At 42.6% G+C, this 27,853-nt stretch overlaps 1 protein-coding gene across 1 annotated transcript; it reads left to right on the forward strand.

Annotated features, from left to right (window-relative positions):
* Nucleotides 1-3,766: 3,766 nt before the first annotated feature.
* Nucleotides 3,767-27,284, forward strand: STEAP4 (STEAP4 metalloreductase). The gene is made up of 5 exons (XM_054191974.1): nucleotides 3,767-3,871; nucleotides 22,853-23,308; nucleotides 24,664-25,191; nucleotides 25,818-25,982; nucleotides 27,015-27,284. Exons 2-5 carry the CDS (start codon nucleotides 22,853-22,855, stop codon nucleotides 27,282-27,284), a joined length of 1,419 nt encoding a protein of 472 aa, XP_054047949.1. The 5' UTR covers nucleotides 3,767-3,871.
* Nucleotides 27,285-27,853: the final 569 nt, after the last annotated feature.

Genomic DNA, 27,853 nt, shown 5'->3' on the forward strand with positions numbered 1-27,853 from the left:
AGGAGAGCACCTGCAGGACCTGGTGGAGGGAGGTTTGGACCCAGCTGTGTGTGTGGCCCTGCCCTTCCTCCTCCAGGGCCAGGAGGACCTGGATGCCAACCCTGGACCTGTGCAACCAGAAGCAGCCCCACGCTCCCCTCCCGAGCCTGGCCAGGGTTGCAGCAGGGGTGGAGGCTGCTGCAGCAGGACACGGCAGGGACAGGACTAACAGGCCGATCACCAGCACCCTTCCCTGGAGGGCAAGGACAGAGCAGCCCTGCCTGCCCCTGCGACTGCTCTGACACCCTGGCCCGGGGCTCATTCCACGCTGGGGCTGGTTTTCCTGCCTCAGTATTGCACAGCTCATGAAGCACCAGCAGCTCCCGGGTCCTCAGAGGACACCTACCCGGGCTCAATTCACCCCGGTCTGTATTTCTGCGTGGCATTTTGATTCCTTTTTCCGTTGCTTTATTGGACGGAGCAAGACGGACTGGACAAAACCTCTCTAAAAGCATAATTCCCTGCTTAAGCTTGTGTTTGCTGAACAGTTGCCTATTGTCAGGTATGCTAGGTCAACAAAAATAAAAGTGATACGCACTACAGTTTTCTGAATTCTTGCCTGGGGCAAATACTAAGGTAATGGATAGTAAAGCTATCTCAGGAAAAGGAAACTAATGGTTTGGAACACAAATACACAGGAAACGCAAATAAGCACATCCTTTCACGATTCAGGTTTTTTCCCATTTTTCTGTAAACTCTTTTACTAGAGACAGCCTTCACCATGGCCACGCTACATAGGACGCGCCTTATTCTCTTTCTAAACACAACTGCTCAGCTGAGGCTCATCTACAAGATGTCCCTGACCTTTTCCTTATACATTTGAATCCTGAAACTATCCGCATATATGCTTTGGAAGATCTTTCCCAGTAGTACTGTCAAGTTCACCACTCTCATGTTTTCAAGTTAAATTTAATCTTGCATTCATGATAGGAATTGTTTTCTGAAGCATCTCAGCCTCAGTAACTATTGTTGCAATAAGAGTGATGTACAAATATCTCTCTGGATTTGGTTCCATTGTCAAATGCTCTGGAAATTCTGCTTGCAATTTCAAGGTTATATCAAAGCTGCAAGTCACACTCCATAACTGAAAAAATAATGAAAAATAACCATTGGCCAGGCTCTGTTTGGTAATTCCTTATGATTTATAATCAGTTTCAAATAGCACTGGCCTTCAGTAAATAAAAATGTATGGGTTTGCTTATTTCCGTGACTAAGATTAAATCTTTTTTTTTTTTTATCTGAGTATATTCATACCTAAGTTTTGTTAACTCATAAACTACTGTGATCACTTGGGGTTTCCACACTGTTTAAAAGGACTACAGCAACATATGCCCCAAAATCCTCCATGGATTATTTACTCTCAGGTCTGAAAAGTCTAATTAATGCCTTCTATTTCACAATTTTTTCAATAATTACATCTGAGATCATCAGGACGGCACTCTCAAGAAGTTATATTGGGTAAATGTTTCTCTTTACAATCCAGCACCCAAACATTGTTGGAGAACACACATCGCTGAATATTTTCTGGTGATTTACTTGGGGTTTATGCTAACTTTTCTTCAACGATGTTATTATTTGTGTTACATGGCATTTACAGTGTTGTTTGTCCAGCTTCAGCCCAGAAGCACAGTTTCTTTCCACGGCTGCTCTGAGCCAGTGTTTTTCATCAGATCTAAATGTCATCTGTATAAATCTTACTAACCTGAAAGGCATGAAAAATTTATCACGTTTTTCCTCAGGTGCCAAACGCAGCCTAAACAGACAACTGAGAAAACAGTGCAGCTCACAAAGGTTTCATGGAAGTTCAAAAAAACCTTTTCTTTTGTTTTTCCTAATACGAACACCCGCCAGGAGCCCTGTGATGTACTAAAGACAGAGTGGTATTTGTCACTGACCATATCTCCACTTGGTAGTCTAACAGACACATTTTGTTTCTTCAGGTCTACCTACGGACAATCAAGGGGTTTCATCCATCTTTTCTATAAATATAAGAACTACTCTGTTAGTTCCTCCAGTCATCCAAAAGTAATGAATGTATCCAGCTCCTTCTTAAAGCATGGCCTTACAACATGAAGGGCTCGCACAGGTGCAAGAATTGTTGGACAATTTTCCTACCTTTCCTGCATTATTTAATATTCATGAGGTATCGTTCCACTGGGAAATGGCTTCAAATTCTTTCTCCACTTTTTTGTTCTTACACAGGATCTAAATGCTTAGATCACCTTGATGCTCTGAGGGGCGTAGCACTAGCCTTTATTTTCCATCTATTATGAATCTACATTTATTCCTCGTATATCTTCTGTAGGGTTAGCCTTGTGTTTTTAAGCTCTGCAAGTCAAACGTCCTCCTTTCCACTCCCTGCAGGTTTTAGTTTTAAGTGTAATAACAGTATTTTTGGCAGCATGCGAGTTGATGGGTCAGCTGAAAAGCAGCTGATAATGAATACTACACTGTTTAACCACAGATACCTCCACTGACTCGGTGTCCTTTGCTGCTGTAGGAAATTCTAAGCCAGGTCATTCGCTTTGCCCATGCCATGCACACCTTGCTGACTCTCGCAAGCTCTTCCAAAGTGATATCACCTTCTTCAGTTCCTGGATCTTTTCCAGTGGTTCAGGCATCACACTGGCTTGTGCTCTTTGTCACAGGGCACAAGTGGCACGGGCTGTTCCTGCCCTAAGTCTCAGACATGGTCTGATCTTTTCTGTAGAACTAAAGCTCTAAAATATAGTTTCTTCAGCCCTAGTGCAGTCAGATTGTTCTGAATGGAACTTTTCTTGTCCTTTCTTATTTTTAAAGCTTACTTCTATGTTCGATGTTCTCTATGCCTTCTCCTTTTTATAGTGTGTTTTCCTAGTTAGTTTCCAGTAAGTCTTCCAAAAACAAGCAGATATAAAAAGTATATTTTTTTAACTTCTTCCTCTTTACTGGCAGACATTGCTTGCAGATCTAGAGTGCAATATTATTTAAATCCCCTTCAATTCATTTTCCCAACTTCTTATAAAATCTCAGTGCTAGTGAGCTCTCTTAGCCCCTTTCTCCGATCTGGACTATGATCCAGTTCAGTGATCTCTTGATGCTCAAGGCATCTGTTTTGAATCATGTCTCATTCCAAACAGATGTGTAACATCAAGAGGTTTGCATCCTCCCAGAGGCTTATCCCTTAAAGACTCATTTCTCAATATGTATCCACCACAGGCTCTGGCTCCACCGGACACCTGTAGCTGCCAAGAATATCTAGAGAATCTCAGAGATCGGGTACTTTCAGCCATCCCCATGCCAAATTCCTTTACATCCCGATGGGGCATTCTTACTGTCCCTACCCACAGCTGGAATGGCACAGGAGAGCTGTGACACAAAAAAAAAGCAGCTCTCCTTCCAGGCAAATAGTTGTTGTGCTTCTACAACATTCTTGCCTTCTGCAATTCTCAAGGTAGCCTTCCAAGAGTTGGGAAACACAGCCAAACCTTAGCTCTGGCTGATAGCCAAGGGGCAAGTCAGTGCCAGCATGACAAAAGCAACCACAGCTTCACCTCAGCTGTAAATACAAGGGCTGGGACTTTCCCTGAGACTTTGATGGGAAGTTCTTTCACCCCATGCAGGCAGACAGACAAGGCTTGCAACATCCCCTCGTCTCACCCTCCCCATGCACTCACCCGTGGCTTCCACTAGATAAATGCCAGCAAGGCTGTCGGGGTTCCTGCACTCTGCTCTGGGCAACAGGACCTCTCTGCAGCTCTTGAAATCTCTCCTGCTCCATCACAAAGAGCATCTCACCAGCTGGGAAAGCACTGGCTTGCCCGGGGGGGACTGCAGAAGGTTGAGTGCACAGGTGAGTTTGACACAGACGAGCCACAGGTTTTCTCACTTCCGCAGGTGGGAATGGGGAACAGAATGGCTAAACTATCAACCTGAGACGTTTGGGTGGGCCTGGATTTAAGTTTTTGAGTCTCCTCATAAAATTTTACCCCAGACTTTCTCCCTGCTAGACAAGAAAAATACAAAGCCAGGGCAGGTCTCCTGGTTCTGTATTGACATTATACAACCTACTAGTCACTAAGGGCCGATGTAAGGAAGCACTGAGACACGGGAAAGGATTTGTATCTGTAAAGTCAGGACAAACTAGAACTTTGTATTAGTCAGTTGGTATTCAGAGAGCTTACATAGATAAGTTTATTTAATCTTCCAGAGGTGTTTGTTATAGTTAAAGAAGTGCAGAAAGCTTCTGCAAATAAGGATTGGTCAGTGGGTTTTATATGATGAAGCTAGAAAGCAGATTTTCTTTCCTAAGCCAGAGCCAAAGCTCTGGCTTGAACTTTAGTAGCAAGTGCAGGTACTTCAAGTGTGTTTGATTGACCCAAAATCATAAGTTATCACTAATAACAGTTGGAACTAATGATTCTTTTCACCTCTGGATTCATATGTGGATTTCATGTTTTCTCTTCTCATTCAGGCAGCATACCAATTTTAATCCTGTTTAATATTTTATAAGCAAGGGGCTTCAATGCTGCAGAAAGAAATGGATTTTTCTTAAATATTGTCTTATACCAGCTCCACATTATTAATTCAGAGAACATTTGCAGCTGTCAGAACTGTTCTTCAACTTTGATATAGGAAAATTTCATATCTCCTCTAAATCTGCAAACACAAACTGTCACTCAGACTATGGGCCAATTTTTTCAATACTGTTGAGACTTTATAATACGATGCAATTAGTGGAAGATAAAAATTCTTTTTTAGATGCGGCCTTCCTGAAGCTCCTAGATTTGTTAATAACAATGATTTAGACTAGCATGAAGTAGTAGTGTAATGACACGCCAAAATATTCCAGTAGTCATCGAGAAATCAATCATTTCTGTACTTTCTTCCTCCATATTGGAATTTTCTTATACAAGCATATTAAGCATTTTTCATATTTGTACAATTTTAGGCAGATGGCATGTTTTTAAATTACTTCTCTTAGTTGCAGGCAGAAAAGATAACCGGATAAGGGGTCTACTTTGTGTTGAGAAATTATTAATGAAGTGTTTTGCCTGCATGAGTGTTTTATTTCAGAGCAGGAGCTTACTTGGGAACAGCATCTGCTGCCCTCCACCATGTACCCTGCCGTGTTTCGCATCGCAGAGCAGGCTGGGGATGTACAGCCTTGGTTGCTCTTGGGTGAAACAATCCCACCGCTAATGGCAATTAAACTCACAGGACCAGACCAGAGCTACTCCAAAGTAAAAACCCCAGCAATGTGCCTACCGTGGCCTCTGGGTGCTCAGAACCACCTTTTCCTCCCTACAAACACAGTCCCTCAAAAATACAGACAGCAGCCGAGGATTTCAGGGAGAGTAATTAAAATCTGCATATTTTAAGGCCTCCCTCACTGCTTCCCAGTCTGTTTTTATTTAAACCTGTTTATTTGGTAACTTCAAGATTTGAGCCAACCGTTTCTCCCACTCTATTCTTAGTTACAGTGCTAGCAGAGCGGAACTGCAACATTTTAAACATTTTATTTTCTGTGGGACATTTTATAGATGTTGATGGTTTTTGACTTCATTTTTACTCTATTTAGATTTAATTCTTTTCTATTTAGATTTAAATATATTGACTTTGTGTTTTGAAAGCTGGTTTTGGGGAAGAAAAGGTAGGGACAGGTATTTGAATGTCACCTTTACAGATGCTTATTGCAGTTCAGATATGGGGGGGGGTTGACCCTGCTTCCTCTAAAACAAAAAATTGGGGTCTTTTTTTTCCTCTTTTGACATCACTATTTAGACCCACATGCTCTATTCTTTTTCAAAATTTCTCCAACACGTATGAGAAGTGAGAGCACGGCTAATGAAATAGTAAATTCACTTACTGGATGTTGTCGACGGGGCTGTGAGAAATGGGTACGCTCTCAAATGTCCTCCTGGAGCATTTTCTGTGCTGCTGCCGCGGTTTGGGCAGGGTGCTCCGGCGGGCAGTGGGTGGCAGCTCCAGCAAGAGCTGGTTATATCGGTGCTTCTTGGAAACGGAGGAGGAGCAGGAATAGCTGCCAGCAAAAGCATTAATTAGAGACTGGCGAAGCTGCCTCCCAACTTCATAGTGACTACAGAGTACAGCCCTGGAGACGCAATTGCAAAGGTGGCTTCAAGCTATTTCTTTTACTTTACTAAACTGTCGAGGTGATCCCCTCCTGGTGGGAATATTGGAGGAATGGTCTAAACTTGGTGGTGGCAGTGTGCTGGCAGCACAGTTTCAGGCTACCTGGCTCAGGACTACTCTTCTCATGCTCGGCTGAGCTGCTTTGTGTGTCCCGCTGGCAAAGTGACGCAGATCACCCTGGTTCGGTGACAAGGCTAGGTCTAAACCTCCAATGGGAGATGCAGATCCCGTGACTTGCTTAGGAAAATGTAAGTTTAAGATTAAATCAGGAGCGAGGAGAGGTTCTCAGCTCTGGGTGATTTCCCTCCGTGTGCTTTTTCCAAGTGGAGCAGCCTCACCAGGACAGATCTGAATGTGCAGAAAAACCATTTCCATAAACAGCATGATGTCCCATAAAAATGAGAATATTAATAAATTTTGTTTGAATTCTACAACCTGAACTGCACCAGAGCTTCATATAACTTGGCACTTCAAAGGTGCTTAATTATAATAATCTGCTACAAACTGCTTGATCAATGGTGGAAGCGGCTCAGCCATCCACCTCAGACAAGTTACAGCACCTGAGGACTGGGATCAAAGTGTTTTACTGCTGCCTGTCATCAATACATTAGTGATACAAACTATGTCAGCAAGTTTCTGTAGGCCTGTGGATAAACAAGCCTTAAGTGCTAAGAAATTTAGTGGAGAGGTTGATTGCCAAAGAGCAAAACACTTTCTGACATCATTAGAGCACAGGAATGTTTGACAAAGGATTTCTCTGGGGTGGTCCCATGCTACAAGGGCTGTGAGAGCAGGAAATATGTAAAAAGACACGAGTACTCACAAGTGGGTAATTATGCAATAATTGTAATAGCATAAAATGGTAATGCAATATAGACAATGGGCTTATTCAGAAAACCCAGTTCCTCATTTTGTATTGCATTTCCTTGCTGGAGCCGCAAGAGAGGGTCACCCTGCAGGAGGGAATTATTTTGTCCAATTAGGCAATTACAAAAGCAGCATGGCGTTTTGTTTCGTACCTCCTGGCACCTTCTTCTTTCCTCTTCCGCTAAGTTTAGTAAGAGCACATCAGCTTCTTATTTGTCTCTGCTCCATATCATGTCCCATGTTCCTTCACTCCAATTACATAGACAGGGCCTGGCACTCTCCTTTCTTGTTATTGCATGGTCTTGATGTGCAGAACCAAGAGCGTAACTTCTGCCTTGACCCCACATATTTCTCAGGGGTAGGAAGAAGAGATACCCAGTGGCCTTGACTGAGACCCAGGAGAAAGTAGAAGACAGAAACCAGAGTGCCCCCTCTCTGAAGGTGGCAGCCTCTGCGTAAGAGGGCTCAGGCAGCAGAGATTTATGAGAGACCCTGTGGAAGGTTTCCTCTGCCCCTGTGCAGAGGACCATGGCACAGGAGACGGCTGGCTGCACTACAAGCATCTCAGTAGCAATGCTGTGCTCTAAGAAGAGTAGCTCCCTGGCAGAGAAGTTTCATTTGTACCAGGTCCTAGGCTAGGAGACGAGGTAACGACCCACTGCTGCGCACACCCGTCCCAGGGAATTACCACCAGCAGCTCCAGCATCTGCAAAACCTGAGCTGAACCAAAGGGAGCTTTGCTAAAAAAAAAAAAACAAAAAAAACCAGCTAGATTTTTCCAGTTTCTCGGTATAGGATGCTGCCCTCAAAAGTTCTGCAAATTTTTGATGAATCTCTGTATTTTTTTATTTTATTTTAAAAGCATGTTTTTAAATTCAGGCTTCTCAGCAGTTAATTTTCAAAGCCTGTAGCTTAAGGTTGTTGCTTAAAGACTCCTGATATCATTGGCTCAGTAAGAAGGGGAATTTCTTCCATCTTGAGAGAGAACTAGTTTTTAAAAGATTGCCTGGTAAGAATTTTTCCTTGATGAAAAATGCAACAGCATTTAAAACTATCTCTTTTTTTTTTTTTTTTTTTTTGTGAGGAACATAATTTCTTATTTCTGAAAATATCAGTGTTCATTTTGTCCTCAAGGCAGGCGTGTCTCTGCAGATGCCACTTGACTGCAGTCAAGTAGGAGAGGAAAATGTTCAAGTCCATGCAAAAGAAAGGAAGGAAACAAAAAGGAGCAAGTAAATACATTTAATGTGCTTCATACTAAGTGAATAAGGGAGCTGATAAAGTTACCCGCTGTTAAATTGCATGTCTTTACACAGTTTTTTATAACAGCATTTTAGTGTATGGGCTTGTGTAAGCAAGAACAAGGATTAATGAACTTTCTGTAAAATCTGCTTGGCCCCGTTCCAGACATGTTGCAAATCCACATATATTTGTTTTGGCAAGAAAACTTCATATTCATGCTCCTTTTTCTTACATCTTTCATCGTACTCTCCCTCCCACTCCTCAGATTTCTAAGAGCATAAGACAGCCAAGAACATCGTCACTGCGCCGCAGCAGCCACCTCGCCTTTGATTTTATCACGGGTGTTATGAAGCAACTGGGCTTCATTTTCTTCCCGCTTGTGCCAGCCTGGTCCAAAAGCAAATCAATAATTCCATTAGCATAAATGGGAAAAGAGTCAGGCTTGTCACACACTCCTAGAGCTCGTAATAAATACGTGGCTTGAACTCTTACATTTTTAGCGCTCTGAAGGTCTAGTTTTAGTTGGTTGCTAGTGTAATGCCAACTAATTCCAGTCTCGGTACTGATAGGCTATCAGTAAAAACGTCCCAAATAACACCCCTGCCTCGTCCTCTGGGCCTTTCGACAAACCACAATGACATAGGGTCACAACTGAAGAGCCATTTCTCACTCGTTTCCTTCTCTTTTGGTGGTACGGATATGCATGTGGGTGTGTGCATGTCATGGATTTTCCAGGGTGTCCATTATTTTAGCCTGATTTCTGTAGGAAGCGAGATTTTTCTGATCATGCAGAGGTATATGAGTGCATGTATGTTTATGTCTGTTCCTCAGTCATTTTTTTAGTGATGATTTCAAACAAGTATACCAGGTGGAGAGAGGGCTCTGTTTTCATTATGTTGCATGAAAAAAGGCAGCTGAAGACCCCACGGAAGAGTCCTGAAAAACAAAAGACTGTACTGTGACTATATACATTTAAAAGACCTAAAAATCCACATAAGAAGAAATGTTATAGGAGCCATCTCTTGTGATTGGAAAGAGCTTCAATCAGCGCTTGTAATCAGCCAAGAAACACAAACCCCTAGGAAGCCAGGCTTCATTATTTCTAGTGTTATTTCTTTGTGAGACAGAGCTATTTGTTAATGTCTCTAAATGTCAGATAAAAGATGCTCAGAAGAAGAGCTTCACAGTGAGGGGAAGACTCAGCAGGAATCCAGGAGGTGCTTCTCCATGCGCCGTAGATCTGAAAACGTGTCTTTCAGGGTCTCAGGACTTCTCCTGGGCCAACTGGGATAAATCCGGTGCTCCCTGTGCTGTAGGCAGGTCTGTCTCGCCTTCTCACCCTTGCTCACCTTCAGGTGTTTTATGAAATATTTTCACTGTCCTTGCAGTTGACTAGGCTGGATTAAAGCTTAATACCTACACACCTCAGAAGAGTACAGCAGCCCTGAAAAGACTGAGAGAATTACTCAAGTTATTGCTGGGTCTTATGTGTTTATGGGAGCAGTTGGAGGTGGCGAGATTTCCAGTTCTCTCAGTGCTTTGCTATGATTTAGACAACATTAAGCACATCTATTTAGGCCTATACTTCATCAATTTGAAGAGCCTTTAGGCAGCTTTAGTGTTCTCCTGATAAAAAGTGAAGATGTGGGAAACGCAATGTCCTCTTCTAGGAGGATTTATTGTCTCAAACAATTATTTTCTATCAGCTTTGTCAAAACTTGGAGCCCAGGATTTTCTGCTGAGAAGAATAGCAGATATTCATGTGCTTGAAAGAAAATTCATGAATAATTTGTTGTAATTCGTGTGTTAGGAGCTATTCTGCTATTTCCTTTATGTGTTTCAGTACTGGATTAATCATGGGAGAGTAGTTTAGCCACATGCATTTCAGTTTTAGGTGTATCAAGCAACAGAAAACGCAATTTATAATTTAGGGCAGATTTGGTTCTACAACTGCCAGCTTATAACAAACAGTATTTGTTACAGAGCATGTTCTTTCTCTCTCTGTGGGAATGGTAAAATGAAATTTTAAGTAAACGAGATTGCCTCAGAGTAGTGTACATGCCTTTCTGAGGAGCCTTTTTAAATCGCATTTCACCTGTTTTCCAAGCTACACCAGGATTACTGAAAATTATGCATGTGTGAAATACCTTATAAAGATACTTGCAAAGCTGCAGTACTATATATGTAAGAAATGAAGTAGTAATCACTCTCTGTCTCTACTATATTTAATGGGCTACTATATATCATTTTAGTGTATTAGGGTATTTATCTAATACACACCTTTTCATCATTGTTTGCAAGACAAAGCTGGATTCTCATTTACAAAAAAAACCCAAATCAAACCAAAACAAAAAAAAACAGCCAGGGGTGGCTTCTGCTTGTCAGTACATGCAATAAACAGCTAAGACAATAATGAGAATTAACTCTATTCCTGAAAGAAATTGTTTAATTTTTAAGAACTTGACAGCATGGGAAACTAAAAATTACCAACCAAAAAAGTTTAATACCAAACAAAAATACATACTCATTTACTTATTTGGTTGAAGTTCACCATGCCCCGCCACAGGTATTCAAGGATTTGAAGGAAACAATGAAAAAGGAGACTGGATATATATATATAAAAAAAAAAAAAAAAAAAAAAAAAAGACAAAACCCAGGCAATTCCACTGCCTTTGACACTCTTGGTTACAACCCGTTCTTCATTGCCACCAGCACGAGTACGTGCCATTAGCACGGTGCCAAAGCACCATGGCTACCACAAGTGCAGCCCACCCATGACTGAGAAAGATGTAGGTTGATCAGGTAGGGAAGGATCTGGGGTACACGGAGGCTTTGGGGAAGCAAACCTGATTGAACCTGTTCAGTCTGTTCAAAGAGGTATGAGGAAGGTCTGCAGGACGCAGGACACCTCCAAAGGGCTTATTTTCAGCAGTTCATTCATAAATGCCAACTCAAGATCAGCTCACAGATGCCCAGCAGGATTAAGACATGTAATCATGTCAACTCTGACAGCGTGATGGCCTTTCTGTCTGTCATGGTGGTGAGAGTATGGTTTCAAAGCATCTTGGAAGAGACACGCTCTGAATCTCTGTTGGTGAAATGAGTTGCAATGTGCTCAGCCCTGCCCGTGTGGTTCAAACCATGTAAACAAGTTCTTGTAGGGAACTGCGTGTTTTCAGGTGCTTCCTGACCAGAGAGATACAGAGCTTTGGCTGAAAAAGACGTTTAGCAGAGGCTCGAGGACTTATATATGTGGATGCTGTGTGAGACAGTTCAGCTGATCCTTGCTGTAATGATGAGAGATTTGGGGGAAAAAAAGGAAACAGAAACAGACAAATCCTCTGTGTTAAAAGAGCAGTGGAGTTAAGGTGAGATGTAAGAAGTCATGTCAGCAGCTTAAAATGAGGTCTACAGGAGGGCATAGTCTAAACCCAAACCACTTATCCCAGATGTGCCGGTTTCACTACAGAACAAGCAGAGTTAAACACCAAAGGGTAGGGAACCTGAGGGAAGAATTAACTTCTTTATGCAGCAGGATACTACCAGAGTTCAGCTGTGCAATGGACTACATTTAATAAGCTCCGAAGTGTAAACCCAAGCGTCTCCCCATCGCTATAGAGAAATAACCCTTTTGAAATCTGGAGGAACAAGCTTTTTCTGGAAAGGTGAACCTAGCAAACAGACTGTTCGTACTGATATTCTATTACATGAATCACTGGAATATGCAGTCAATACTGCTGTCATGACTCATGTATAGCTGTATATGAATTAATGCAGATGAATCTTCCCCCAGCATGCTATATAATCGGCCAGATGTATTATGTTAGGACCTTTATTTGCCTTCAGAATGTTGTACTAAAACAATGGCAAGCTGCTCCAGAAAGGCCATTCTCATGCCTTGCACTGTTTATTATTTGCACAGTGTAACAAGAGTCCCTGCTGATATTTACAAGGAAATAGCACTCAAAATATTTAGTTTACTTAGGAAGAGGGCCTTTGATACTTCACTTTTAAAAAGTTACGCTCCCATAATATTTGTTCTGCACGTAAACTTTATGACTACCTTTGGGATTATGATTTTTAAAATGAGCTCAAAAAGAAAAAAGAAAAAAAAGATGATAAACGGATCAGTGTTACAAACCTTGAGACTAGCTCCTCAGTAGACAACACCATAGCCTACCTGGGTCACAGCTGTGCTGGCCATTAACTCTCTTCTTACTCTACTCATAAACCTTTCTTTTACATGGCTATGGATCAAACTCCCAGCAATGCTTTGGCCATTCACAAATAGTGTTCTCCTCTATCCCACCATTTGCAGGGGTAGACGAGGGGATAAATAGGAGGAGCCAGCAAATTAACTCCTGGCTCCGCGACTGGTGCGTCCGGCAGGACTTTGGCTTTTTTGAACATGGGCTGATCTACAGGAAACCAGGCACGCTGGCATCAGGCGGGGGAAGCCTAACCCGAAGGGGAAGAAAGAGACTGGGACAAGAATTAACAGGGCTTATCCATAAGGCTTTAAACTAGGTTTGATGGGGGATGGGGATGAAACCAGGATCACAAAAGTGGTGCCTAGGAGCAACATAGCAGTGCTCATGGGTATAAGTGATAGCAAGGTCTTGCAGCCTGTATCAGCGATGGTGGGGGATAGTGAATTGTGTGGCAGCATAGACACAAGGAGTAGTGATAATTTGGTAACTACAGTAGTGTCCGAGAATGATCAGGTGCAAATCAGGGCCTGTCCCCCCAAGAAAGTGGTAGGACAATTAACCCAACTGAAGTGCATCTACACTAATGCACGCAGCATGGGGAATAAGCAGGACGAGCTAGAGGCCATCGTGCAGCAGGGAAACTATGATGTGGTTGCCATCACGGAAACGTGGTGGGAAGACACACACAAGTGGAGTGCTGTAATTGATGGCTACCAGCTTTTCAGAAGGGATAGGCAAGGGAAGAGAGGTGGTGGGGTGGCCCTCTATGTTAGGGGCGGTTTTGAATGTCTGGAACTCAACACTGTGAATGACAGTGTTGAGTGTGTATGGATAAAAATCAAGGGGAAGGCCAACAAGGCAGATATCGTGATGGGAGTTTGTTATAGACCCCCTAATCAGGATGTAGAAACCGATGAAGTATTCTATAAGCGGCTGGCAGAGGTCTCGCGATCATCTGCCCTTGTTCTTGTGGGGGATTTCAACTTCCCGGATGTCCGCTGGGAATACTACACAGCAGAGAGGGAACAGTCCCGGAGGTTCCTGGAGTGTGTGGAAGACAACTTCCTAACACAGCTGGTGAAGGAACCTACTAGGGGAAGTGCCCTACAGGACCTACTGTTTGTTAACAGAGAAGGTCTTGTGGGGGATGTAAAGGTTGGAGGTCATCTTGGGCAGAGTGACCATGAAATGATAGAGTTTTCAATTCTTGGTGAAGGGAGGCGGGGAGCCAGCAAAACTGCCACCTTGGATTTCCGAAGTGCAGACTTTAGCCTGTTTAGGAGCATGGTTGAGAGTGTCCCTTGGGAGGCAGTTTTGAAGAGCAAAGGTGCCCAGGAAAGCTGGTCATACTTCAAGCAGGTGCTCTTAGAAGCACAGGTGAAGGCCATCCCCATGTCCCGAAAGACGAGGCGACGGGGAAGAAGGCCAGCCTGGCTAAATAGAGAGCTTTGGCTGGACCTCAGGAAAAAAAGGAAGGCTTACATTCTCTGGAAAAGGGGCTTAGCAACTTATGAGGATTATCAAGATATAACAAAGCTATGCAGGGGGAAGATTAGAAGGGCCAAAGCTCAATCAGAACTCAGCTTGGCCACTGCGGTTAAAGACAACAAGAAGAGATTTTTCCAGTATATCAACAGAAAAAGGAAAACTAGGGAAAATATAGGTCCACTGATGAATGAGACGGGTGCCCTAGTGGTGGAAGACACAGAGAAGGCAGAGTTACTGAATGCCTTCTTTTCCTCGGTCTTCACTGATAAAGCCGTCCCTCACACATCCCATACCCTGGAGGCAAGGGGGAAGGTCTGGAGAGAGGAAGATTTTCCCTTAGTTGAGGAGGACCGGGTCAGAGTCCACTTGGCCAAGCTGGACATTCATAAATCCATGGGCCCTGATGGGATGCACCCGCGAGTGCTGAGAGAGCTGGCAGATGTTATCGCTAGACCACTCTCCATCGTCTTTGAGAAGACATGGGGAACAGGAGAGGTGCCTGAGGACTGGAGGAAGGCTAACGTCACTCCAATCTTCAAAAAAGGCAAGAAGGAGGACCCAGGGAACTACAGGCCGGTTAGTCTCACCTCTGTCCCTGGGAAGGTAATGGAGCGACTCATTCTGGATGTCGTCTCCAAACACATAGAGGAACAGGAAGTTATTGGAAGTGGTCAGCATGGATTTACCAAGGGCAAATCATGCCTGACCAATCTGATAGCTTTCTATGATGTTATAACGGGTTGGCTGGATGAGGGGAGAGCCGTAGATGTCATCTACCTTGACCTTAGCAAGGCTTTTGACACTGTCTCCCATAACATCCTCATTAGGAAGCTGAGGAAGTATGGGCTAGACGAGGTGACAGTGAGGTGGATCGAGAGCTGGCTGAGTGACAGAACCCAGAGGGTTGTGATCAGCGGCACAGAGTCCAGTTGGAGGCCTGTAACGAGTGGTGTCCCTCAGGGGTCAATACTTGGACCAATTTTGTTCAATATATTCATTAATGACCTAGATGAGGGGACAGAGTGTATCCTCAGCAAGTTTGCTGATGATACCAAGCTGGGAGGGGTGGCCGACACTCCAGAGGGCCGTGCTGCCATCCAGCGTGACCTGGACAGGCTGGAGAGCTGGGCAGAGAAGAACCTAATGAGGTTCAACAAAAGCAAGTGTAGGGTCCTGCACCTGGGAAGGAAGAATGCCAAACACCAGTATATGTTAGGGGCGGACATGCTGGGAAGCAGCTCTGAGGAGAAGGACCTGGGGGTCCTGGTAGACAGCAAATTATCCATGAGCCAGCAGTGTGCCCTTGTCGCCAAGAAGGCCAATGGCATCCTGGGCTGCATAGGGAAGACTGTGGCCAGTAGGTCGAGGGAGGTCATTCTCCCCCTCTACTCTGCACTGGTGAGGCCACAACTGGAGTACTGTGTCCAGTTTTGGGCTCCCCAGTTCAAGAGGGACAGGGAACTACTGGAGCGAGTCCAGCGAAGGGCAACCAAGATGGTTACGGGACTGGAGCACCTCCCTTATGAGGAAAGGCTGAAAGAGCTGGGACTCTTTAGCCTGGAGAAGAGAAGGTTGAGGGGGGACCTGATTAATGTTTACAAGTACCTAAAGGGTGGGTTTAAGGAGGACGGAGCCAGGCTCTTTTCAATGGTTCCCAGCGACAGGACAAGGGGCAATGGGCACAAGCTAGAACATAGGAAGTTCCGTTCAAATACATGGAAAAACTTCTTTACAGTGAGGGTGGCAGAGCACTGGAACAGGCTGCCCAGGGAGGTTGTGGAGTCCCCTTCTCTGGAGATTTTCAAGACTCGCCTGGATGCAGCCCTGAGGGATGTGGTTTAGGCAATCCTGCTCTAGCAGGGGAGTTGGACTAGATGATCTCTAGAGGTCCCTTCCAACTCTGAAGATTCCATGATTCCATGATTCCATGATTTGTCTTCTCATACTACTCATATCCTGCTTCATCTTCTACAATTTTGCCCTGAATCAAGAGACAAAAGAACACAGACTTAGTCAAAGGCCTTGGAAAATTATAGAGGGGAAAATACAGAGGTTTTGTAATGGCTGGGAGCCACCACAGGCCACCAGATAAGATCAAGTGCTCAAAAATTGACTCATCCATCTAGCAGAATATTAAAAAGATTATACCAAATTCTGAAGGTGGGAAGATGATGTTCCATCAGAAGTACAATCTGAGAGGAAAATGAGGTCCAAAGGTTTGACAGCTCATTAAAGAAACTATGTTAAAAGCAGAAACATAAAGTTTGCAATGCAGAGGAGGGTCTGCAGTAAGACAGCCATGTGGCTGGAGCTGTGAGTTCCTCAGAGACTTCAAACTCAAAAAGCATGCATAAACCAAAATCTATGGACAAGTGCAGAAGAATAGTACTAGTATGTTGATAAGATTTAAAAAGCCACAGCACAAAAAGAAATGTAATTAGTAAGGTACGTCTAGAATAACAAGAAGTTTCCTGTATAAACATAAAATGTTAAAGGAAAATCAAGAAGAGCATTGATCCACCACTCAATGGAAAGAAAGCTATTGACTAGTGAAAGCCAACTCTGCAATGCCTATTTCGCTCTTTCTTCGCTAGAAGGGTCAACAGTGATAGCAAAGTGGCAAAGAGCTGAAAATTCCAGCTAGATGACAGAAGAAAGAGATTACGCTGTGCTTAGGTGAGTTAAATGACCTGAGATCAGTGAGGAATGAGAGAATTCACCTCACATTGTGCAGGAGATAGCTGAAGCATTTCCACAGCCATAAATAACTATATTTAAGAACTGTGTGGAAGAGGTAAAGTTTCGAACGACTGGAAAGGCAAGAATAACAGCTATCTTAAAATGTAAGAAGAAAGATGAGATGCAGAATTATGGCCCAATCCATTTAAGTACAATTCTCAAACAGAGGGAGCAAATAGAAGATAAGAAAGAAACGGGTTATAGGCACATGGATTAATCAAGAACAAATCATTTCAAACCAACTTCATTTCCTCTTATGACAGGATAAAAGGGATTGGGAATCACAGAGGCTATACAACTTGACACGGGTGAAGTTTTTAGTATGGTAAATGTTAGAGAAGATTTTCAAAAACATACTAGGAAAATGTAGCCTAGGTTAAACTAATATAAGGTAAAGTTCTGCAGAACTATCATTTTCAGTCTCTCAGTTGATCTACATTTACTGCAGATATACAGAGGGTCTCTCCTGGCAAAAGTCCTGTTCCAGAATTTCGTTAAATGGTGTAGATGCCGGAATAGGCACTATGCTTATTAAAGCTGACAATCTGACAAAGCCGAAAAGGGCTGCAAGCACATTAGAGGACAGGCTTAGAAATCAAAATGATCTTGACGAATTGAAGCTACAGTTTGAAAAAATATGGTGCTATTCAACAGGGACAAGTGCACGATAGAGCTCTGAGTCAGAAAAAAACACAGAAGTCAAGGATGGAGCAATTGGCATGGGAGCAGTCCAATTAAAGGACTGGGTGTAACAGGATGCATTTACCTCAGTATTTCAGTTCCGATCAGATGTAGATAGAAGCAGATCACCACTTACCGAGCTTTGCTTTACACCACAGAGAGCTCTTGAAGCACATGAAACTAGGTTCCTTTCCACGAAAGCTGAGCCAGAAGACGTGCTTTAGGTGCACCCCGATGCACTGCAGCTGCTAATGGGCACTCAGGCTGTGGTACCAGACCAAAGTTAGCCCAAGGTGGAAAGCTCTGACACGTGGATAGTGTGAACACCATGTGCTCAGCATCAGCTGTTTCACTCCACATCTTGGTTCCTGTTGCCACACATTACTTGTTAAAGAACTCATAGCCTCAATGCATCACAAGGTGAATCAGCTGTGAATAAGACAAATGTGACAGTGGGATGATGTGTTGTCTGCGAGGCAAGTGAAGCAATCCTTTTCTATCTGGTAAGATCTCAGCAAGAGTACTGCGTTCAGTTTTAGCACCATATTTAATTAACAGTTGGAGCAATTTAGCCTAGAAAGATCAGAAGAAAGCCATGAGAAAAATCATCACTCTCAGAAGCATGAGTTGCAGGGAATGATCTAGGGGTGTTTTATCTAGAGAAGAAAAGGGTAAAATGGTAACAGCTTTCATGTCCAACAAAGGCTGCTGCAAAGAGAAGGGGGATAAATTGACACCTGTGTCTACTGCGGAGGAGGCGATATAGATTAGACATAGGAAAATCTGCCTAAAGGTATGGGAGAAAGCAGTAAGCGAGGAAGACTTCAGGATCCACGGCACAGGAAGGTTTTACAAACAGGTTAGACAAGCATCTTCGTTTAGACATAGTTCATCCTGCCTTAGGGAGGGAGATGGACTAGATAATGTCATGAGAACACTACCAGAGTTATTTGTTTTGCTTCTTTTTCAAATGTAAATGGTAAAATTACTATTTCCTTCTCCTTTCATCTTGTCTTTCTACCTTTTGAATCATTCCACTGATCTCCCATCTGCCATTTCACGTTGCATCTTTCTGATCTTTCCATTATCCATCCCAGTCTACGTCTCAGTCCCATCTTTGCCTTTCCACTTTCGGCACTGTACTTCATCTGCGGCATTGCTTCTGCTAGGAAATCCTTCCTTTTTCCCATGTGCAAGGCAATGTGCCTGTCTTCATTCAAATTCCTACATAACCAAAGTATTTACATATAATTGCTGAACAAAACATTGTACCTTCATTCAGCTCCCCTGCTGTTTATGTAGTGGGTAGAAACAAGAGTCTTGCACAGTTACCTTCTTTTCTTCTTTCAGTGCCACCCTTTATCATTACTGACGAAGAGGTAATCAGCTCAAAGATTACCAGCATTTTCCTTAAAATAGGATAATTCACTGTATAAGAATACAGCAAGCAACAATGCAGAAGAGAAACAACACGGTTAAACATTACAGAAGCTTACATGGATTATCTTTCAAATAACAAAAGGCATCACTAGTGCTTTAATATTAAGAGGGATGGATATGAGCAAAAATATTATGTATGGATACAAATCTCTATGGCTTTTTCTCAGATAGTATATGGCTACATATATAAAACAAGAGGTAATGAGTACCGCATGTTTGTTTGCTGGTATTTCTGCTTTCTGGCACTTTGAGAGCGCCCAGCGTAACCCACGGGCACAGAGCAGACCCCCACGGCCATCGGTTGCTTACTGAGACCCCCTGGACACCAGACTGGCCCTGTGTTCCCTGTGATGTACTTCTGCTTCACATCCTTCGCACTGATGTACGACAATAAAACACCTTGTCCTATAGAAAATGAATATCTTCTCGCATTGCAGCTATCACTGTCGCGGACTCTGGGAGGCCGTTTTCCTTATTTTGACTTTACACCCACCTGGTTGCCATCAGAGGCTGCATTTTGTTCAAATACACACAGCAAAGCCAGAATTTATCTATGCACGGTCTATGTGCCCATAACCTATTGCCTGAATTAACCTCCAGAAGTTCACTGCAAAGCCAACAACCTTCTCGTAGTGCAACAACAGCCAGCTGGCACAAAGGCATGCTGGAAGGAAGGAAAAAAGGATTCAATGGAAAAAATGTATTTAATTTCCCTCTTTGTTAGAAGGAGGCATGGTCCAGAAGGCCTGGGATTTAAATGCAAACTTGCCTTGTTTTATATGTGATTTTCAGAGGTAGCAGATGCACTATTAATTTAATATCAGTTTTTCAATACACTGAATTTGTTAAAAAATTCACTGGTGACCAGTTTATTTCTGATATATAACTTGAAACATTATAACAGCTATGGGCATCCCTATTAAGTAATTCTTAAAAAGAAAAGGTAAATTCTGCTTACTTTATTCAAGCAAATTCTCATGGTATTAAGATAAATTAGACCACCAGCATTAAAGGCAGCATTAATGCTCTTCAGCTTTCTATGCAATAATATTCACTGTCTTTTACGAGTCCCTTTACATCTTAGATAGTGCTCTGAGAAACTGTAATTTGAAAAAAAAAGAATGTTCCTTACATTAATTTTCCTTTTCATCTCCCTCTTTATCTCTTTTCTGGCAAGGCGAGTTCAGTGTTCACTAGCAAATGAGATGTTCAGCATTAGTGAACAACGGAAGCACTTATTTCTTGCTGGTGAATCCATTTCTTTCATAAGCTCAAACAAAACATAACTTTAACCAATCTAACAAATACATTACCTGATAACATCCATTTGAGGTTTGTTTTTTTTTCAGAGAGGAGAATGATTTTCATAGTTCGCTCAGCAATAACTTAATGATTTCTCGAGGGCAAAACCAGAAGTTTTCAACTGGACATGTATGTTACAAATAAGTTTTACTTTTCATTTTAGATACAAGCTACTTTGTTAAAAGGAAAAATTAAGAAAGGAAAGTTGAGTCTTACTGGGTACTGAGTTGGACCATTTATTAATATTATATATGCAATTCTTATGTTCTTTTTGAAATGCAGACTATCCCCAAAAAGGAATTTTATAGCTTTAGTCACATTAGAGCCTTGTGGGACATTAATAAAACCCTCAGAGAATGATTTTTAAATATGTCAAAGGACTTTGCATTTGTATGCATGTGTCAGAGCGCACAAATATGCAAGACATTCAGATGGGTCCCTTTGAGAATCTATTTTCATGCTCAGTGTGTTACTTGACGAAGTACACAGAGCCCAGTTGGGCAGCTGGGACTGCAGCTTCAGGAGAGCTGGAATTAACACCCTGCTGGGCTGCAAAGCCTCCCGTGGGACCTGCACGAGCCAAACAGGCCACAAGCACACAGACCCTCGGGCCCTTCTCTGCCTGACTCATTGCCTTCGCCTAATGACCTGAAGCAAACTCCCTTGGCAGGTCTCTAAGTCCCAGGTCTCACACAGCTCATTGCAAGAATCATAGAATGGTTTGGGTTGGAAGGGACCTTCAAGATCATCTAGTTCCAAGCCCCCCGCCATGGGCAGGGACATCTCCCACTAGACCAGGCTGCTCAAAGCCCCATCCAGCCTGGCCTTGAACACTTCCAGGGATGGGGCATCCACAACTTTGGGCAATCTGTTCCAGTACCTCACCACCCTCACAGTGAAGAATTTCTTCCTAACATCTCATCTAAATCTACCCTCTTTCCGTTTAAAACCATTACCCCTCGTCCTATTGCTCCACTCCCTGATAAAGAGTCCCTCCCCATCTCTCCTATAAGCTTCCTTTAGATACTGGAAGGCTGCTGTAAGGTCTCCCTGGAGCCTTCTCTTCTCCACGCTGAACAACCCCAACTCTCCCAGCCTGTCTTCATAGGAGAGGTGCTCCAGCCCTTGGATCATCCTTGTGGCCCTCCTCTGGACCCGTTCCAACAGGTCCATGTCCTTCCTGTGCTCCCAACTAGAACAGCACTGCGCAGGCGCTGGTGCCAACTGGGGGCTAGCTAGCTACATACAGAGCTAGTTGAAGCCAAGAATCTTCCCATACACTTCTCAGAATAAGCATTTCTCTGCCTATCTTGCTAGTGAAGCTTATACCCTACAGCACAGGCCAAAAAAATTTGTGCATCCCTGAGCCATGGCCCTTAACGCCAGGTCACGGCAGGGTAGGGGGAAGTGCAGGCTTGATTTTTTTATTCACCAAACAATCGCAAGTTTTGAGCCAAACGATTTAAAATTATGCTAGAGTTTTAAAAAGCAAAAACTGTTCTGGCTGTCTATAAAATATAGAATAAAGTGAAGAGTATAATCTCAGTCATTTTAAAAGGCAGTTTCATACTGAGCGGTGCTTCACAGAAGAATGTAAGCACAGGGTTAATACACAGGAATAGCAAAGCAATTGTTTTGAATCTAGCTAACCATTCCATGCATTTCTTTCCTGCAAATTGGAAAATTGGTTATTCCCACAGCTTTATTTAAGACAGTCACCTGTGAGGCAGGGAAAGGCTTGAATCAGATATCCTGCGAATTAAATGACTGGTCTAAGTACTAAATTACTGTCCGGTCCAACAGAGGGGTCTCTCAAGATCTCCTGTTGGCAGTCTCCCTTCAAGCCTTAGGTTTTCTGGTCTGAGTTCACCTTTTGCAGAGAGAGAACAACAGCATGTGGGCCTACTGGGAGACCTTTGGAGCAGACCCTTTTGATTCTGTATTTGTATCATGGGTCTCACTCTGCAAGTACAGAGCGTACGTACTGCTATGGCATGGATAATACATTAAAGACTTTGAAGCTTCCAGGTACAGTGATAAAGGAGGACAGATAAAAACCTCAAAGAGAATTTCATTATGAGTAATATATAAATATCAGAAATAAATGTTCAACATGAAATATTTCAATTCTGCTGTTCAAATGCTTCACAGGACATTCTTCAGGAAATTGAAGAACAATAATAAAACAAACTGGCACTGACTACTCGTACTAAGGAAGTACTGTGGACAACAGATAGATTTGTAGCTATCTTTTATAATATCTCTTCTTCCAGTATCTTACAAAAGACCTCCCAGGTTCTAATCTGATTAGAAACACACGCCTCTTCAATGTTCTTCTATAGCATAAGAAAGCAGAAATTACTCTGAAATGCGTGCAAGCCTTGCTCTCTGTGCTCCTGTATCCTTTCCTCCTGCTTTCCTTTTGAGAGCGGAAAACTGCAACAATTCAGCGGAATGTTAATATCCATAAAATGGATGGAAAAGAGGGTGCTGTAAGAGATGGAGAGGTGAATATCCAGAACTGTTTTTAAAAACTGTACAGAAATCTTCTGAGAGTGTGTATTCAGAATAGTGTGCAGGAAGCATATTAAGTGGCAAGAAAACTCTCAGATATTTGTTTTGTATAGCCAGAGTGGATGCTAACCTTTCATTGTCAAAAGACTGATGTTTTGCTTAGTTTGTTCCTATTTTATTTTTTTTTTTAACAGATGAATAAAAATTCTTCCAACATAATGGCTTTGGCTCCTAACACTTCTAACAAAAGAGAGACAGTGTGCATATTTGGAACTGGAGATTTTGGAAGAGCTCTGGGGCATAAATTGATTCAGTCTGGCTACCCCGTGGTGTTTGGAAGCCGGAGCACACAGACATCCAGCCTAATTCCCAAGGAGGCAGAGGTGTTGAGCCATGCAGAGGCAGCGCAGAAAGCTGCCATCATCATCATAGCAATCCAGAGGCAGCATTACAACTTCCTTATACCACTAGCAGAAATCCTCCGTGGAAAAGTCTTGGTGGACATCAGCAACAACTTAAAAATAAACCAGTATCCCGAGTCCAACGCAGAGTATCTTGCTCAGCTGGTGCCCGGCGCGAAGGTTGTGAAAGCCTTTAACACCGTGTCAGCCTGGGCCTTGCAGTCGGGCACCCTGGATGCGAGCCGGCAGGTAAGACTGAGCAACGGGGGATTCCTACATCACAGAGTTATATATCCTATGGCTTCTTAACAGCTAGACAAAACACACAGGGGACATATGAATCAGAGAGGGTTGAGATGGAATTTTCACTATAATTGTCCATTTCAAATTAAATGTGAGCTAAAATTTACTATTGGTTTGTAATATGGCATGACAAGGAATATCAGTAGCTTGCCTCTGAACTTGGCAAGGTGTTCAGAGACACTAGAGAAGCAAGGAAAGAAAGACAGCAGAGACAGAAAAAGAGAGAGCAAATCACGAGGAAATGAGGGCTGCATCAGTCATTCACCAGGACTGAAAAGTTAAACAGAAAGGAGATAGGAGGAATATATCAAAGCAAGAATAAAATGAAGAGAGCAAAAAGAGGGAGGCAAGGGGGCAATAGATGGGGCAATAGAACGAGTATGGGCAACAGAAATGAGCTGGAAGGTGAACAAATTAATAAATCAGAATCCATCACCACAGAAGTTTAACACAACAACAGTGTGTGAAAACCATTTTAACCCGCTCCTTAACCACGGGCCAGCGAGCACAGAGCTGGTCATAGGAAGCCACACAACAGCTTACTTGAAGACAAATCATTTATTATTACCCTGTTTTCTGCCGCTCTGAGGGATAGTGCTCTTGTACAACACACGGTTTCAGCCAGCTACTCAAACCATTGCTACCTTTGCTTTCTGCTGCCAGATAAATGGTTTTGGATAAATTAAAGACCCAAGAACTTCCAAGCCTAGGCTCTACAAGCCTTCAGCACATCAACAAGAGCAGAAATTGCCCCTTTTCTCCCAGTTCCAAAAGGAGTATTGTCTTGCATACTTACAGAAAAGGTGGTTTCTTCACTATTTTACTAGACTTGGAAAGAAATAATATTTACTTTTGTGATAGGGCAATCATGTTTTAAAAATCTCCGTCCCCAGTTCTCTGGAGTCCTTTTGGACCAATGTAGCAGCAACTGAAAAATTTTCTGTTATTTATTTCTACAAAATCTTGTTCTTACAAACTGCTTGCAGGTCTTCCAAAGAATACGCCAAGTCGTCTAGGCAAAGACTTGTACTAAGCGTGTTATACATTGCTCTTTTCAGATAAAAAATTTTACCACCTGAAACAATCTCCTTCCCCAAAAGAAAGACTCATATTCTTAGTTCTTGGACCTTTTCACCAAGAAAGTACCAAGAGGCTACTTTTTGCCTATAAATGAAGGCCAGCAGGGAAGCCAACAAGTAGCCTAGGAAGCTTGTGCTCATCGTCCATACCCAGGCAGGACGGCAGTAGAGGATGTCACAAAAGTCTGTCTAAATAACAGTTCTGTTTGTGTTTGGTTGCAGGTGTTTGTCTGTGGAGATGACATGGAAGCTAAACAAATGGTGATGGATATTGTTCGTGCACTGGGTCTCACTCCATTAGATCAGGGATCTCTCTTGGCTGCTCAGGAAATAGAAAACTACCCTCTGCAGCTCTTTCCAATGTGGAAGTTTCCCATCCTTTTGTCCCTTGGCCTAATCGCATTCTTCTTCTTCTACTGTTTGATTCGTGATGTAATTTACCCTTATGTTTACGAAAACAAAGACTACTCATTTTTTATTGCAATTTCAATTACAAATCGTATCTGCCCTATATTGGCACTCATCCTTCTCGCCCTGGTGTATCTTCCTGGTGTACTTGCTGCAATTATTCAGTTATACAGAGGTACCAAATACCGCCGTTTCCCAGACTGGCTGGACAAATGGATGCTGTGTAGGAAACAACTCGGACTGGTAGCCTTGGCATTTGCTTCTCTGCACGTTTTGTACACTCTTGTTATCCCAATTCGATCCTTTGTAAGATGGAGAATCAGCAGTCAAACCGTCTCCCAGGTAAGTTTTGCTCCCTGCTCTATGTCTTCCTTTCTTCTGGCTCTGTTACAAATACTACCTTCTATCTTGAGCTTCAAAAATTCACGTGGACAGTCTAAAGTTCTTTACAATATGATTATTTTTCTTGTTTTCTGTGATCCTTTTAACCATTGGGATATCCAAAGTTTGTTGATATTATGTTGAGTTGTCGGGATTTCTAGCCTCAATCTTCCTCCTAGATAGTTTACATATTAATAAAATAAGCAGGAAAAATGTAAACTTTTAAGAGTAATTTAAAGAAACATATTTTCCTATTTCTTCATATACCTTTCAGAATGGCACATATTTGATGTTTAAAATGGCACATATTTTGACTTTCTGACCTTATTTAACAACAAAGGATCACATACCTCTCCACAACGGTAGGTCTACAGCAGTATAAAACATGCACCACAATTACAGGTACATGGAACCTGTATGTAATATAACGCCTCTTCTTCTTTTTGAGTAGGCATTCAAAGTAAGTCTCCAATAATTTTCAGAGAGTGAATGTATAACATTTATCTCCTAGTTACCTTAAAGCATATTCTTTCTCCATATTGATCCTAAAACTGTTATCACTAAGATATACCCGGTCTTTTCTTCAGGCATTGAACAATAAAACAGAACCACTCGACACCACTAATGCCTGGCTTAGTGACTCTTATTTGGCTTTGGGGATTTTAGGATTTTTTTTATTTGTTCTTCTGGGAATAACTTCCTTGCCTTCAGTCAGCAACAATGTCAACTGGAGAGAATTTCGATTTGTGCAGGTAAGAAAAAGACTTATTCTAAAAAACCTTCTTCCCTTATAAATTATGACCACAGGCAGGTTTACTAGAGACTTAAGGCTTTCCTCCATTAGTATCTCCAAACGTGAATGTGTGCACTATCCGCCATCACACAGTGTAAAAAAAAAAATGTGTGTTCATCAGGGTGCCCGACTGCTCACCTGTAAAAAAACACAAATTCTCTGATAGCTGCTTATGGTACAACTGGGATTACTGCATTAACAAGAGAAAATTGGGAAGACGTGTGCTCCTAAATGACAAACAGAAAATTAACACTGTGGAATTACCAAATTCCACACTTACACTAAGTCACAAAATATTTTAGCCATTTATTGGGCTAATTTTGTTGGTTCACATGATAATTCCGTTAAAATGGGTCAGAAAATTGACTTTATAACTCAGATGCTCTCAGTGCCCAGCATCTAAAAAGAATCTGCAATTTCTGCAGACTCTAAGAACTGCTGTGCCTATAAACAGGCTGCCCTTGGTAACACTACAATCTCAGCCCCCCGTTCGAAGGAAGCTTGGTGTAAGCTGCCGTGCCTCTGCAGGAGCTGGGCTGGCAGGGGAGGGCAGGCAAGGGAAGGGGAAATTACTATCAATGAATGTTTTATCAAGGCCAAAAACTTGCACAGTATGGTAGTTCTGGATGGATTAGCACTACAGCATATAAAAGCTTGGATCTCTCCACTGAATTTCAGCATTTTCTCTGCATTTTCACAAATACGACAACCACTAGGCAGTATGTGTGAGCTAGCAAAAACTATCAGGATTGATGTTGGAGAAAAAAAAACAAAGTGGTGTGTTTCACCTAGATCCATTTGAATTAATCTTTATTTAAAAACAATAAGACCCTTTATATTATATAAAATAATTTCATTTCAGAAGTCCTCAATTAGTCCCAAAGTTGGCACATTCCACAAAGCTTAACGTGTCCTGTAAATTGAATTTGTTCTGGTTTAATTTACTGTTTTAACCTCCACTTCTTTCTTTCTTTCCTTTGTTCTCCCCTAGTCCAAACTGGGATATCTGACCCTTGTTTTGTGCACTGCACACACGATGGTTTATGGTGGAAAGTGGTTCCTGAGCCCGTCATCGTACAGATGGTATCTTCCAAACGCCTATATGCTCTCCCTCATCATTCCGTGCACTGTACTGGTTATCAAATTTGTGCTGATATTTCCTTGTCTAGACAAACCTCTCACACGAATTCGACAAGGCTGGGAGAGGAACCCCCAATACTCAGAACAGTCAAATTACATTATCAACAAGTCTGCTGTATAAGTAGACTAACCTGTTTGTATTATCAAAAGTAAGAAAAAAATTATTATGAAGGCATATCAAAATAAAGTCCTGAGGCTTCTTTATCTGGAGAGTGAGAGAAAAAGTGAAAAACTTGGCCAGGCCCTGAGTAAAATAAAGCCACCCCAATGACAAGCTTAAAATAAAAATGAAGTGAGGCCGGTGAGCTCCTGCACCCCAGGCATGCTTTCACACATTGCTCAGTAAATTCCCCCTTGCCTATTCGCTCTCCATTCCTAAGAAGGGTACGGGAGAAGTAAGTGGTGCTCCATGTCTCTCCTCAGTCGTTCCAAACCTCCTCCAGGGCTGGGCAGAACCAGAGTAACCTTTGGCGTTAGATGGCACCTGCTCCTCTTCCTTGTCCTGCCCATTGGGACTCAGGTCTACACGCACCCACACGGATCCACACCCACACGTGCACGAACACACACCCTGCTTCCATCCCCAAAAGCCACCAGCACCCATAGAACGGGTGCAGGATGGATGCTGCTTGAGGAAGAGCTCTCTTCCTCTCAGCATTAGTTTATCCTCTGATCTGAAAGTGACCTATG

This window comes from Rissa tridactyla, chromosome 2 (genome assembly GCF_028500815.1).
Source record: "Rissa tridactyla isolate bRisTri1 chromosome 2, bRisTri1.patW.cur.20221130, whole genome shotgun sequence".
NCBI classification, from domain to species: Eukaryota; Metazoa; Chordata; class Aves; order Charadriiformes; family Laridae; genus Rissa; species Rissa tridactyla.